Consider the following 15,639-nt stretch of genomic DNA (forward strand, 5'->3'; position numbering starts at 1 on the left):
GGGTGAGTGAGTGAGTGAGTGAGTGAGTTGGGTTTAATGCCGCTTTGAACACCATAACTCAGATACGCCAAGGCCTACCATCAAACACTTAATCTCGTGGTAACGTGTGAAGCTCTGCATTGAAAACCTTTGTGTTTCTATTTCAGGTTCTATCTTGTCCGGTAGATTTGTTGTACAATCTCACATTAGTAGTCACGCGTTGAATGTTGAGGGGCGGTCGGGTAGCCTAGTGGTTAAAGCGTTCGCTCGTCACGCCGAAGACCCGGGTTCGATTCCCGACATGGGTACATAGTGTGAAGCCCATATCTGGTGTCCCCCGCCGTGATATTGCTGGACTATTGCTAAAAGCGGCGTAAAACCATACTCACTCACTTGAATGTTGCAGGTCAGCATATTGTACAGACATGTGTTGTCCGAATTAAGAAACAAAACAAAATCCAAAGAATATAAGCTTCCGTCAAATCATCTCTTCTAATCAGAGGTTGTTATTATGATTTGAAACCTTTGAATCTGGTCTCTGAATGACCCATCAGAATCGATATTAAGAATTCAGCTTGACGGTTAATGTATGAGACTGGGTTTCGGTGAGGTATGGTTTAATATTCACCAAGGATATGTATCTGATCATTGCAGCTCCAACACCAACGGTAACAACTCCCACTACTATTACTAATACGCCGACTACAACAACAACTACTACTTCTACTACTACACCAACTACTACTACGCCTACTACTACACCAACTACTACTACGCCCACTACCACACCAACTACTACTACGCCAACTACCACACCAACTACTACTACGCCTACTACTACACCAACTACTACTACGCCCACTACCACACCAACTACTACTACTACGCCCACTACCACACCAACGACTACTACGCCCACTACTACACCAACTACTGCGCCAACAACTCCTACGTCTTCTACTACAACTACAACATCTACTACTACAACAGCGCCTTTGCCGTCATCCATCTGCCCAACGTTCCCACCAATGGCCACAAAACAACCCCCCAAGAGCTTGAGCAACGTCCTTGCTTCAATTGGTAAGAAGACACATTGAACATACTTTATGAGCCTATGCTAAGAGCAGGCACTTAGATCATACACTAACAGCACACACTAAGAACATATACAAAGGGCATTTATTAGGAGCATCTACTTAGAAGATAGACTATAGGTACACACTTATAGCATAATTATGCCTCATACGCTGACAATATGCTAAGAGTAATAACTATGTACATATACTAAGATTATATACAAAGGGCATATATTAGGAGCATCTACTTAGAAGACAGACTAAAGGTACACACTTATAGCATAATTATACCTCATACACTGACAATATGCTAAGAGTAATAACTGTGTACATATACTAAGATTATATACAAAGAACATACATTAAAAGAATTATACTAAGAGCATATGCTAAGGATATACGTTAAGAGCAGATACTAAGATAATGTACTACGGGTACACACCAAAATACATAGAACAAGTACTTTGAATGTACTAAGAGCATACATTAAGAGAATATACTCTTACTCTACCAGTATATATTACGGGCACCTACTAACGGTGTGCACTATGAACAGATACTAAGTACATACGCTTAGACCATATTCTAAGAACACCCGCTAAGATCAGATAATAAGGACATACACTAAGAGCATCCGCTAAAAGCAGACACTAAGAACATAACCCAAGAACATACAGTGAGAACAGATACTAACAACTGACTTATTTAAAGTGTAGATACTAAGAGCATATACTAAGTGTCTAAGAGTAGATACTAAGAGCATATACTAAGTGTCTAAGAGTAGATACTAAGAGCATAAACTAAGTATCTAAGATTAGATACTAAGAGCATATACTAAGTGTCTAAGAATAGAAACTAAGAGCATATACTAAGTGTCTGAGAATAGATACTAAGAGCATATACTAAGTATCTAAGAGTAGATACTCAGAGCATATACTAAGTGTCTAACAGTAGATACTAAGAGCATATACTAAGTGTCTAAGAGTAGATACTAAGAGCATATACTAAGTGTCTGAGAATATATACTAAGAGCATATACTAAGTGTCTGAGAATAGATACTAAGAGCATATACTAAGTGCCTGAGAATAGATACTAAGAGCATATACTCAGTGTCTAAGAGTAGATACTAAGAGCACATACAAAGAGTCTAAGAGTAGATACTAAGAGCATATTCTAAGTGTCTAAGAGTAGATACTAAGGGCATATACTAAGTGTCTAAGAGTAGATACTCAGAGCATATACTAAGTGTCTAAGAGTAGATACTAAGAGCATATACTAAGTGTCTAAGAGTAGATACTAAGAGCATATACTAAGTGTCTAAGAGTAGATACTAAGAGCATATACTAAGTGTCTAAGAGTAAATACTAAGAGCATATACTAAGTGTCTAAGAGTAGATACTAAGAGCATATACTAAGTGTCTGAGAATAGATACTAAGGGCATATACTAAGTGTCTGAGAATAGATACTAAGGGCATATACTAAGTGTCTAAGAGTAGATACTAAGGGCATATTCTAAGTGTCTGAGAATAGATACTAAGGGCATATACTAAGTGTCTGAGAATAGATACTAAGGGCATATACTAAGTGTCTGAGAATAGATACTAAGAGCATATACTAAGTGTCTAAGAGTAGATACTAAGAGCATATACTAAGTGCCTGAGAATAGATACTAAGAGCATATACTTAGTGTCTAAGAGTAGATACTAAGAGCACATACAAAGTGTCTAAGAGTAGATACTAAGAGCATGTACTAAGTGTCTGAGAATAGATACTAAGAGCATATACTAAGTGTCTAATAGTAGATACTAAGAGCATATACTAAGTGTCTAATAGTAGATACTAAGAGAATATACTAAGTGTCTAAGAGTAGATACTAAGAGCATATACTAAGTGTCTAAGAGTAGATACTAAGAGCATATTCTAAGTGTCTGAGAATAGATACTAAGGGCATATACTAAGTGTCTGAGAATAGATACTTAGGGCATATACTAAGTGTCTAAGAGTTGATACTAAGGGCATATACTAAGTGTCTGAGAATAGATACTAAGGGCATATATTAAGTGTCTAAGAATAGATACTAAGGGCATATACTAAGTGTCTGAGAATAGATACTAAGAGTATATACTAAGTGTCTGGGAATAGATACTAAGGGCATATACTAAGTGTCTGAGAATAGATACTAAGGGCATATACTAAGTGTCTAAGAATAGATACTAAGGGCATATACTAAGTGTCTGAGAATAGATACTAAGGGCATATACTAAGTGTTTAAGAGTTGATACTAAGGGCATATACTAAGTGTCTAAGAGTAGATACTAAGAGCATATACTAAGTGTCTAAGAGTAGATACTAAGAGCATATTCTAAGTGTCTGAGAATAGATACTAAGGGCATATACTAAGTGTCTGAGAATAGATACTAAGGGCATATACTAAGTATCTAAGAGTAGATACTAAGGGGCATACACTAAGAACAGATACTAACAACTAGGAACATATAAATATATACACGAAGAGCAAACACTAAGAGCATCTACTAGGACCATATGATAAGAGAATATACCAAGAGCATACAGTAAGATTAAATACTAAGAACATCTACTTGGACCATATGATAAGAGTATATACCAAGAGCATACAGTAAGATTAAATACTAAGAACATCTACTTGGACCATATAATAGGAGTATATACCAAGAGCATACAGTAAGATTAAATACTAAGAACATCTACTTGGACCATATAATAGGAGTATATACCAAGAGCATACAGTAAGATTAAATACTAAGAACATCTACTTGGACCATATAATAGGAGTATATACCAAGAGCATACAGTAAGATTAAATACTAAGAACATCTACTTGGACCATATAATAAGAATATATACCAAGAGCATACAGTAAGATTAAATACTAAGAACATCTATTTGGACCATATAATAGGAGTATATACCAAGAGCATACAGTAAGATTAAATACTAAGAACATCTACTTGGACCATATAATAGGAGTATATACCAAGAGCATACAGTAAGATTAAATACTAAGAACATCTACTTGGACCATATAATAGGAGTATATACCAAGAGCATACAGTAAGATTAAATACTAAGAACATCTACTTGGACCATATAATAAGAATATATACCAAGAGCATACAGTGAGATTAAATACTGAGGGCATCTACTTTGACCATATAATAAGAATATATACCAAGAGCATACAGTGAGATTAAATACTAAGAGATTCACTATGACCACATAACAAGTGTATATACCAAGAACATAAAGAAAGATTAAATGCTAAGAGCATCCGCCTGGAACATATACTAAGAACATACACTGAGGAGATACATGTTTAGCATACACTAAACACAGATACCAAAACCAATCAGTATAAGCATATACTAAGAGTATGTACAAGGAACATATACTAAGAGTATGTACAAGGAACACATACTAAGAGTATGTACAAGGAACATCTACTAAGAGTATGTACAAGGAGCATATAGTAAGAGTATGTACAAGGAACATATACTAAGAGTATGTACAAGGAACATATAGTAAGAGTATGTACAAGGAACATATACTAAGAGTATGTACAAGGAACATATAGTAAGAGTATTACAAGGAACATATAGTAAGAGTATATACAAGGAACATGTTCTAAGAGTATGCACAAGGAACATATACTAAGAGTATGTACAAGGAACATATTCTAAGAGTATGTACAAGGAACATATACTAAGAGTATGTACAAGGAACATATACTAAGAGTATGTACAAGGAACATATTCTAAGATTATGTACAAGGAACATATAGTAAGAGTATGTACAAGGAACATATACTAAGAGTATGTACAAGGAACATATAGTAAGAGTATGTACAAGGAACATATAGTAAGAGTATGTACAAGGAACATATACTAAGAGTATGTACAAGGAACATATAGTAAGAGTATTACAAGGAACATATAGTAAGAGTATGTACAAGGAACATATACTAAGAGTATGTACAAGGAACATATTCTAAGAGTATGTACAAGGAACATATAGTAAGAGTATGTACGAGGAACATATTCTAAGAGTATGTACAAGGAACATATACTAAGAGTATGTACAAGGAACATATAGTAAGAGTATGTACAAGGAGCATATACTAAGAGTATGTACAAGGAACATATTCTAGAGTATGTACAAGGAACATATTCTAAGAGTATGTACAAGGAAAATATAGTAAGAGTATGTACAAGGAACATATACTAAGAGTATGTACAAGGAACATATTCTAAGAGTATGTACAAGGAACATATAGTAAGAGTATGTACAAGGAACATATACTAAGAGTACATACAAGGAACATATTCTAAGAGTATGTACAAGGAACATATAGTAAGAGTATATACAAGGAACATATAGTAAGAGTATGTACAAGGAACATATACTAAGAGTATGTACAAGGAACATATAGTAAGAGTATGTACAAGGAGCATATACTAAGAGTATGTACAAGGAACATATTCTAGAGTATGTACAAGGAACATATTCTAAGAGTATGTACAAGGAAAATATAGTAAGAGTATGTACAAGGAACATATACTAAGAGTATGTACAAGGAACATATTCTAAGAGTATGTACAAGGAACATATAGTAAGAGTATATACAAGGAACATATAGTAAGAGTATGTACAAGGAACATATACTAAGAGTATGTGGAAGGAACTTATACTAAGAGTATGTACAAGGAACATGTACTAAGAGTATATACAAGGAACATATAGTAAGAGTATGTACAAGGAACATATACTAAGAGTATGTACAAGGAACATATACTTAGAGTATGTACAAGGAACATATTCTAAGAGTATGTACAAGGAACATATACTTAGAGTATGTACAAGGAACATATTCTAAGAGCTTGTACAAGGAACATATTCTAAGACTATGTACAAGGAACATATAGTAAGATTATGTACAAGGAACATATAGTAAGAGTATGTACAAGGAACATATTCTAAGAGTATGTACAAGGAACATATACTAAGAGTATGTACAAGGAACATATTCTAAGAGTATGTACAAGGAACATATAGTAAGAGTATGTACAAGGAACATATTCTAAGAGTATGTACAAGGAACATATAGTAAGAGTATGTACAAGGAACATATTCTAAAAGTATGTACAATGAACATATAGTAAGAATATGTACAAGGAACATATTCTAAGAGTATGTACAAGGAACATATACTAAGAGTATGTACAAGGAACATATACTTAGAGTATGTACAAGGAACATATTCTAAGAGTATGTACAAGGAACACATAGTAAGAGTATGTACAAGGAACATATTCTAAGAGTATGTACAAGGAACATATACTAAGAGTATGTACAAGGAACATATACTAAGAGTATGTACAAGGAACATATTCTAAGAGTATGTACAAGGAACACATACTAAGAGTATGTACAAGGAGCATATACTAAGAGTATGTACGAGGAACATATAGTAAGAGTATGTACAAGGAACATATACTAAGAGTATGTACAAGGAACAGATACTAAGAGTATGTACAAGGAAAATATAGTAAGAGTATGTACAAGGAACATATAGTAAGAGTATGTACGAGGAACATATTCTAAGAGTATGTACAAGGAACATATTCTAAGAGTATTACAAGGAACATATAGTAAGAGTATGTGCAAGGAACATATACTAAGAGTATGTACAAGGAACATATTCTAAGAGTATGTACAAGGAACATATACTAAGAGTATGTACAAGGAACATATAGTAAGAGTATGTACAAGGAACATATTCTAAGAGTATATACAAGGAACATATTCTAAGAGTATGTACAAGGAACATATACTAAGAGTATGTACAAGGAACATATACTAAGAGTATGTACAAGGAACTTATACTAAGAGTATGTACAAGGAACATATACTAAGAGTATATACAAGGAACATATTCTAAGAGTATGTACAAGGAACATATACTAAGAGTATGTACAAGGAACATATACTAAGAGTATGTACAAGGAACTTATACTAAGAGTATGTACAAGGAACATATACTAAGATTATGTACAAGGAACATATTCTAAGAGTATGTACAAGGAACATATACTAAGAGTATGTACAAGGAACATATACTAAGAGTATGTACGAGGAACATATTCTAAGAGTATGTACGAGGAACATCTACTAAGAGTATGTACAAGGAACATATACTTAGAGTATGTACAAGGAACATATTCTAAGAGTATGTACGAGGAACATATTCTAAGAGTATATACAAGGAACATATACTAAGAGTATGTACGAGGAACATATTCTAAGAGTATGTACAAGGAACACATACTAAGAGTATGTACAAGGAGCATATACTAAGAGTATGTACGAGGAACATATAGTAAGAGTATGTACAAGGAACATATACTAAGAGTATATACAAGGAACATATACTAAGAGTACATACAAGGAACATATACTTAGAGTATGTACAAGGAACATATAGTAAGAGTATATACAAGGAACATATAGTAAGAGTATGTACAAGGAACATATTCTAAGAGTATGTACAAGGAACATATACTAAGAGTATATACAAGGAACATATACTTAGAGTATGTACAAGGAACATATAGTAAGAGTATATACAAGGAACATATAGTAAGAGTATGTACAAGGAACATATTCTAAGAGTATGTACAAGGAACATATAGTAAGAGTATGTACAAGGAACATATACTAAGAGTATATACAAGGAACATATACTAAGAGTATGTACAAGGAGCATATACTAAGAGTATGTACAAGGAACATATACTAAGAGTATATACAAGGAACATATACTAAGAGCATACACCAAGAGCTGATACTAAGAGCACATTCGAAGATCATGTTCTACCTGTGAGACGTTTCAGAATTAAATTATGGTGGGGTGTTGATGTGAAGATTGCATTTTTACGTGACTACGGCATCTAAACGTAAGTTCGTATTCGTATGCTGGGCTGGGTTTAACTCCAGTGCAATCTATGTGCAGGAATGTGCATTTTTTATGTGAAAAACTGAGAACGAATTAACCCTTTACAAACTAGTTGTTACACAGCCAGAATGTCCTGTGGTTGAAAACTGAGACCATTTTTCTTCTTTTCAGTTTGGGACATGTAATTTTATAAGATAAATCTCCCAAACATTAACACCCCTACCACACACCCTACGTACGCCCTCCGATTACCGATACACTAACGGCCAGCTATGGAATCGTAGAAGGGACATTGTCGCGATAGTGTCCCTTCTAAGATTCCATAGACGACCGCCCATCAAAATATCAAATGGTAAGACTTACTTATCTGTTCGGGGGCACGGGTGGCCCACGGGTGGTGCAGAGTTGCGTCCCTTGGGCACGCCAGAAACCTATGATAGTGGGTTCGAATCCCGGTTCGCCCCAATTATGTTTCTAGGTTTGTCAGCACCATACCCGTGCTCGTGGGTTTCACCGAAGCGGTAAACGTCTGAGACCTGCATCACTTTGGGCTTTCCTCCCACATTAAGCTGACATGCCGTGATGTGACTGGAATACTGTTAAAAGCGGCGTTAAACCCAACTCACTCACTCACTCAATTATCTGTTCAAAGGATGCAGTGGCATGAATGAAGTTGTCCTCCTCGTGGATGATTCGCAAGCTGTCACGGATGAGGATGAGCACCACTTTGAGATGTTTGCCCGGGTGTTTGCCGCCACACTAGATATTGGTCCGAATAGGACCCGGATGGGGTATACGTACTATGGAGAAACATCCAGGGACATTATTAATCTCCATAGAGGCGATGACCGTGATTACATCAACGCTCACATGGCTTACGCCGAACGGAAATATGGAACCGCAGCAGGTGACGCCAAACTTGGGAATGCACTCCTGCGTGTCAATCGAGTCGTGTTTTCAAAACGACACGAAAGACCAGGCGCCAAGAAGTACCTGGTGATATTGTCTGAGAGCAATGTATACCACATGGATATGGCAATAGCAGAAGCAAAACAATTAAAGGATAGAGGAATAGAAATCATCTTTATTGGAATTGGGGATTTTAGAGGTTTAACCAGAGACCTTGAGAAAGTGGTGACAAGTCCACACCAGTCTCACCTGATCACCGTGGATTCTGTAGAAGACCTCGGGTATTCGCTTGAGGATATTTTCGTGAGTCGCTGTTGGGGTGAGTGAGTAAGTAAACGTTAAGGCGCCTTTACCAAAATATTACACGTCAGATCATGGACATACATCTTCTCATACATCATACAAAACTTCTCACTGAGCATAACAAATTTTACTGATCGGATAGTTCTTTCTAATTGTTTCATTATTCTCGCGAAAAGGCCCCAAACAACGTGCCGTCATATGAACGAATTCTCACAAAATTTGGGAATGACGTCGTCATTTGGTCATGACGTCACAATCGAGTAAATGTGAGGTTCCAACAAAAGGGGTGTGTTGCAAACAGCCGATCGCTTGCAAGCGATGTAATAACCTTCGCCTTATAATAACCGTCAGTCGCTTGCAATCGCCCCAATCGCTGGCCGAGGTCGCTTCGTTCTCAAACCAAAACAGCGGGTGACTGAAGTTTCTAAATAACCCCATGGTCTTGTGTTTGGAGCGTATGTCCATCATGTCTGTCTCACAGCTTTATTACCAACATTTGGGTTGATAATAACGTTAGACCTGATGCCATATATGGTAGGTGTTATTCGATGCTAGTTCCAAATACAATTTCCGAGTCTCAGGAGTTAAAAAAAAGAATATTGTGTCTCTCTCTCCCCCCCCCCCCCCCCCCCCCCCCCCCCCCCACCCCTTCACCCACACCCAACACATACACCCGCGTCCTCCCTCCCCAATCTTTCAGTGCATCCTTTGAAGGTAGAATAGGTCTTCAGCAACATACTTGCCGTAAAAGGTGACTGTGCTTGTCGTAAGAGGCGACTAACGGGATCGGGTGATCAGGCTCGCTCACTTGGTTCATACATGTCATCGATCCCAATTGCGTGGATCGATGCTCATGCTGTCAATCACTGGATTGTCTGGTCCAGAATCGATTATTTACAGACCGCCGTCATGTAGCTGGAATATTGCTGAGTGCGGCGTTAAACAACAAGCAAACAAATAAAACATCCTTTGAATAATTATGTTTGGGTAAAATTTGAGGTGAACTTATTGAAATAATAATGGTGATTCCAGGACACACTCCAACCGTGGCTCCAGATCCCTGCGCCGGACCCAAGCTTCTCAACTATCTCGGTAAACAGTCGGTAGTTCACGAGTAAAGTCTATAGGTTCTATAAAGACTATACTACTCAAAAGAAGTTAAAGAACACTTGAGTCTTTCATATATTATAAGACTTCTTTTAAGTATAATATGTACGTGGTGATGACTTACCAGAACAAATCGTTAAGTTATTATTTTCAAAATTCAAAATCATATTTCTTTTTCTTTCGTTAGCAAAGTATCATAATGTAAATCATATTTCGTTTTTGGTAAGTATTAATTCATATTTCATTTCTTTTGCATTCCAAATTTAAGTTTACTCATTATAATATGCCAAGGGGCATAACTGCTTTGTTAAACATCTGACTGATGTTTGATGAACACCGACGTGTGTTTCAACGGCTGCATGTGTTGACCGGGTACATGCAGGAGGCTCAAATCACTCCCCAGGCTCAGACAAATCTAGAGTTATTTGAGCCGAGGCTCAGATGACTCCCCTTAAGCCCACACGACTTCCCCGTCGTAGGCTCAGATAACTCCCCAGGCTCAAATGACACCCCCCATTTGTTTTGAAGAATACAAATTCTTGAGCCTGATACTCAAGAATCGGATATAGAACAGGGGGAGTAGTTTGAGCCTGATACTCAAGAATTGGATATAGAACAGGGGGAGTAGTTTGAGCCTGATACTCAAGAATCGGATATAGAACAGTGGGAGTAGTGTGAGCTTGATACTCAAGAATCGGATATAGAACAGGGGGGGGGTAGTTTGAGCCTGATACTCAAGAATCGGATATAGAACAGGGGGAGTAGTTTGAGCCTGATACTCAAGAATCGGATATAGAACAAGGGGGGTAGTTTGAGCCTGATACTCAAGAATCGGATATAGAACAGGGGGTGTAGTTTGAGCCTGATACTCAAGAATCGGATATAAAACAGGGGGAGTAGTTTGAGCCTGTTATCAATGAATCAGATATAGAATAGAGGGTGTACACATGTAGTTTGAGCCTGATACTCAAGAATCGGATATAGAACAGGGGGAGTAGTTTGAGCCTGTTATCAACGAAACAGATATAGAATAGAGAGTGTAGTTTGAGCCTGATACTCAAGAATCGGATATAGAATTAGGGGAACAGTTTGAGCCTGATACTCAAGAATTGGATGTAGGACATGGGGAGTTTTCTGAAAATATATTATAGCTTAAGAAAAGTATAGTGATTTAAGAGAGGCACCTTGAGTTTTTCCAAATAAAGTTAAATATAAAACTATAATAAAATAACTGGTACTAAAACATCTGAAACACAATATTGGGGATCGTTCTTAACCTGACGTTTCAGAAAAGAAAATGAGGAAGAGGGGTAGAAACCTTTATAATACAAGATATATTTGATCTTTTCTGTAATCATTTTAATTCAAAACAAGGGGAGTTATTTGGGCCCAGGAGGGGAGTTAGCTGAGCCCAGAAGGACTGTTTTGAGCCTGGCTAGGGGAGTCATGTGAGCCTAGCCCCATATGTCTCCAGAGTCATTTGAGCCTAGGCCCATATGACTCCATTGTCTTTTGAGCCTCGGCCCATATGACTCCAGAGTCATTTGAGCCTAGCCCCATATGTCTCCAGAGTCTTTTGAGACTAGTCCCATATGACTCCAGAGTCAATTGAGCATCGGCCCATATGACTCCAGAGTCATTTGAGCCTCGGCCCATATGACACCAGAGTCATTTGAGCCTAGGCCCATATGACTCCAGAGTCTTTTGAGCCTAGCCCCATATGTCTCCAGAGTCATTTGAGCCTCGGCCCATATGTCTCCAGAGTCTTTTGAGCCTCGGCCCATATGACACCAGAGTCATTTGAGCCTAGGCCCATATGACTCCAGAGTCATTTGAGCCTAGGCCCATATAGGGGGTAAATTTAGGGTCATATTTAGGGGGAGCCTACTACACCGGCCAGCAACATAGCCAGAGACGGTTTTCCTTTCTAAAGTCAGTCAGTCATGGAATCTTTGTAAAGGGTACAGGGACGTTTCGTAACGCGGCCGCTCATCTATCCAGCAGTTGACGTTCCATGTGCCAGTCGTTGCATGGTTTGGTGTTAGACGAGTTTTGGTGGTGATGACATTGTCTGTAAAGACCGCTCCTGCTTCGAATTCCGACAACACTTTCCCTTACATTACCCTGTGTCGCACAGACTGCTGATGTCCAATACGTTTACTGTGAGAAGTATAACAGTATACAATAGCCTTACATTAAGCATTGGAAACCTCACGCTGCGCGTTCAGTTCCAGATTCAAAGGGCACGGGTGGCCCAGTCGTCTAAGGCCTCGCGATTCGCTGTGCAGAGTTGCGTCCCTTGGGCACGCCAGAAACCTATGATTGTGGGTTCGAATCCCGGTTCGCCCTCATTATGCCCCATATGCGTGCTCGTGGGTTTCATCGAAGTGGTAAAAGTCTGAGACCTGCATCACTTCGGGCTTTCCTCACACATTACGCCTTGATATAACTGGAATACTGTTAAAAGCGGCGTTAAACCCAACTCACTCACTCAGTTCCAAATTCAATTAAGCGCGGTTGAATCTACAGGTAACCTAGCTCTACATTGAAAACACGGTATGTTTATCTCCTAAATGACGTCGTATTTCAAGAACGTTTTCGCGGTGTTTACGGTTACCAGCAACTTGTAGAGTTGCAACTTATTCACTAGACAGAGAGTGTTTCATTTACGCAAAGGTGACATCGGACCCATATGCATGTACAGAGCATTTGAGTGAGTGAGTATGGTTTAACGCCCCTTTTAGCAATATTCCGGCAACATCACGCGGGGGACACCAGAAATGTGCTTCACACATTGTACCCATGTCGGTAATCGAACCGGGTCTTCGGCGTGACGAGCGAACGCTTTAACCACTAGGCTACCCGACCGCCCCCGTCAGTCACTTGACAGGAGCGCTGTGAGTATAGACATAAAATTGATATTGTATTCATACATGGCATAGATGAAAAAAAAGGACTTTATTTTAAGTTTATATATAAATGGAACATCTTTTTTTCAATGCAAAGGATACAATTTTTGTAAACTTCAGATAACAGTATCTGCCCATGGTGACTCTTGGTGTGAAGGGGGCACGGGTGGCCCAGTCGTCTAAGGCGCCGCGATTCGCTGTGCAGAGTTGCGTCCCTTAGGCACGCCAGAAACCTATAATTGTGGGTTCGAATCCCGGATCGCCCCGATTATGTTTCTAGGTTTGTCAGCATCATACCCGTGCTCGTGGGTTTCACCGAAGTGGTAAATGTCTGAGACCTGCATCACTTCGGGCTTTCCTCCCACATTAAGCTGATATGCCGTGATATAACTGGAATACTGTTAAAAGCGGCGTTAAACCCAACTCACTCACTCACTCTTGGTGTGAATTTCTTTGTGCCAAGGTTGTGGAGCCAAAGAAGACATTGTATTGATCCTGGACCATTCTGGCAGCATCACCGATCCTGGCTGGAAGAAGATGGCGGAGTTCACCCACAAGTTGGTGGACCACTTCAACGTGTCCCAAGGCACCACAAGAATTGGATTGATGATCTTTAACAACGAACAGAAGCCGCTCATCCAGCTTGGAAACTCGCTTAGCAAAGCCGATCTGTTGAATGAAATTGATGCAAAGTTAGGCCGTGTCCGTGTGGAGGGCGACACTTTTACCAATCTTGCCTTGGACCGAACTTTACATTGGTTTCGTAATGAACGAAGACAGGACGCCATGAAGGTAAAAAAACATTATGTGATCCTGACTCCCATACCTTAACATAGGTGAGGTGAGGTGAGGTGAGGTGAGGTGAGGTGAGGTGAAATGTGGTTTAACGTCGCGTCCAAGATTATTGCACTTATATAGCGACGTGCATGTACGTGTATGTGTTTGTGTGGCTGCTTGTACTAGTCCGGACTGATGCCGATTTATAGTGCTAGCTCACTGGGATACCATGCCGCAGTTTAACATAAATACCCCACTCGGACACAGTATACTGACTCCGAGCCGACCAGTCCTTGTTTTAGCCCCTTAATGCCGAGCGCCAGACAGGGTAACAACAAGTACCATCTTTTAACGTCTTTTGGTATGACGGAGCCGGGTATCGAACCCAAGACCTTCCGCTCTCCGGGCGGACGCTCTACCACTAGACCACGGAGGCGGTCCACTTTAACATAGGCTTACGATAGTGTTGGCGCTAAGATCGCTTTGTTCAAGTGCGACCAGGGTGCCGTTGTACAAAGCGATCTAGCGCTATGACTGTCGTAGGCCCATGTTTAAGTATGGGAGTTACGATACCCTTAGCGTTAAGATTTGTTTGTTTGTTTGTTGTTTTACGCAATATTCCAGCTATACGACGGCGGTCTTTAAATAATCGAGTCTGGGCCAGACAATCCAGTGATTGATATCATGACCATCGATCCACGCAATTGGAATACGATAACATGCATTAACCAAGTCAGTGAGCCTGACCACCCGATCCGGTTAATCGCTTCTTACGACAAGCATGGGTTGCTGAAGAACTAACCTGGATCTTCAAGGGCCCTGATGTAGGATGGCCAACTGTTGTAGTAAGAAAGTTTACTCGCCACGCCGACCCAAGGGGCTGCATGATGGGTTCCATCACCTTACTCTTGATGTAAAAATGAGTATCGGCTGGTCACAATGGATGATAGATTATGTGTCTCATGGTGCGAAGAATTCTAATGTAACGTGATCATCATCATTGAGATTCCATTACAAATCAATGAGTAAACCCGATCTCGTTTTCTGAAATCACAGCGGGGAGACTGCACATGGCCCGTTATGGGGGGTTATGGGGGGTCGGGGTTGGGGCTAGGATCTTCAGCTACAAATGCAAAACCAATATTTTTTTATCAAAAACTATGAGACTGACTATATTTTTTTACAAAATAACTAACGGCCGAAAGAAACTTTACCATAGTTTAAAATCACTCTAGTTTAAAAACCACAAAAGATATATGCATGAAGTAAAATGTATTGAGAATATCTAAATCCCAACGAAATCCACATTTAAAATGACAGTCATAAAGTCTCCGAAACTGGCATGACAGTCGTCCAAATTGAGGTGGGGTAGCAACAAGAAGTTTCAACGTATATGACAAAGGTCGCTTACATGTATAATCATTGACACATCACATGAATAGCGTGTATGGCCACCCTCTGCTACAAGACAAGTACAAACTCTCCGGCCCACAGAAAAAGTCAACCGTCTGATGATGTCACGTGGGATACGTCGCCATTCTTCTTGGAGTGTCTGGATCAGTTCTTGTCGGTTGGCTGGAGGAAGT

At 39.1% G+C, this 15,639-nt stretch overlaps 1 protein-coding gene across 1 annotated transcript in view; it reads left to right on the forward strand.

Moving 5' to 3' along the window:
- The window catches only part of LOC139471247 (vitrin-like), a 42,470-nt gene that overhangs the window by 23,060 nt on the left and 3,771 nt on the right, over window positions 1–15,639 (forward strand). The window contains exons 9-12 of the mRNA XM_071253545.1: window positions 634–1,059; window positions 8,701–9,276; window positions 10,293–10,352; window positions 13,740–14,068. Of these exons, the coding sequence (XP_071109646.1) occupies window positions 634–1,059; window positions 8,701–9,276; window positions 10,293–10,352; window positions 13,740–14,068 (1,391 nt within the window). The remainder of the gene's footprint in view (window positions 1–633; window positions 1,060–8,700; window positions 9,277–10,292; window positions 10,353–13,739; window positions 14,069–15,639) is intronic.

This window comes from Haliotis cracherodii, unplaced genomic scaffold (assembly GCF_022045235.1).
Source record: "Haliotis cracherodii isolate W230 unplaced genomic scaffold, xgHalCrac1.p SCAF_22, whole genome shotgun sequence".
Classification (NCBI taxonomy): domain Eukaryota; kingdom Metazoa; phylum Mollusca; class Gastropoda; order Lepetellida; family Haliotidae; genus Haliotis; species Haliotis cracherodii.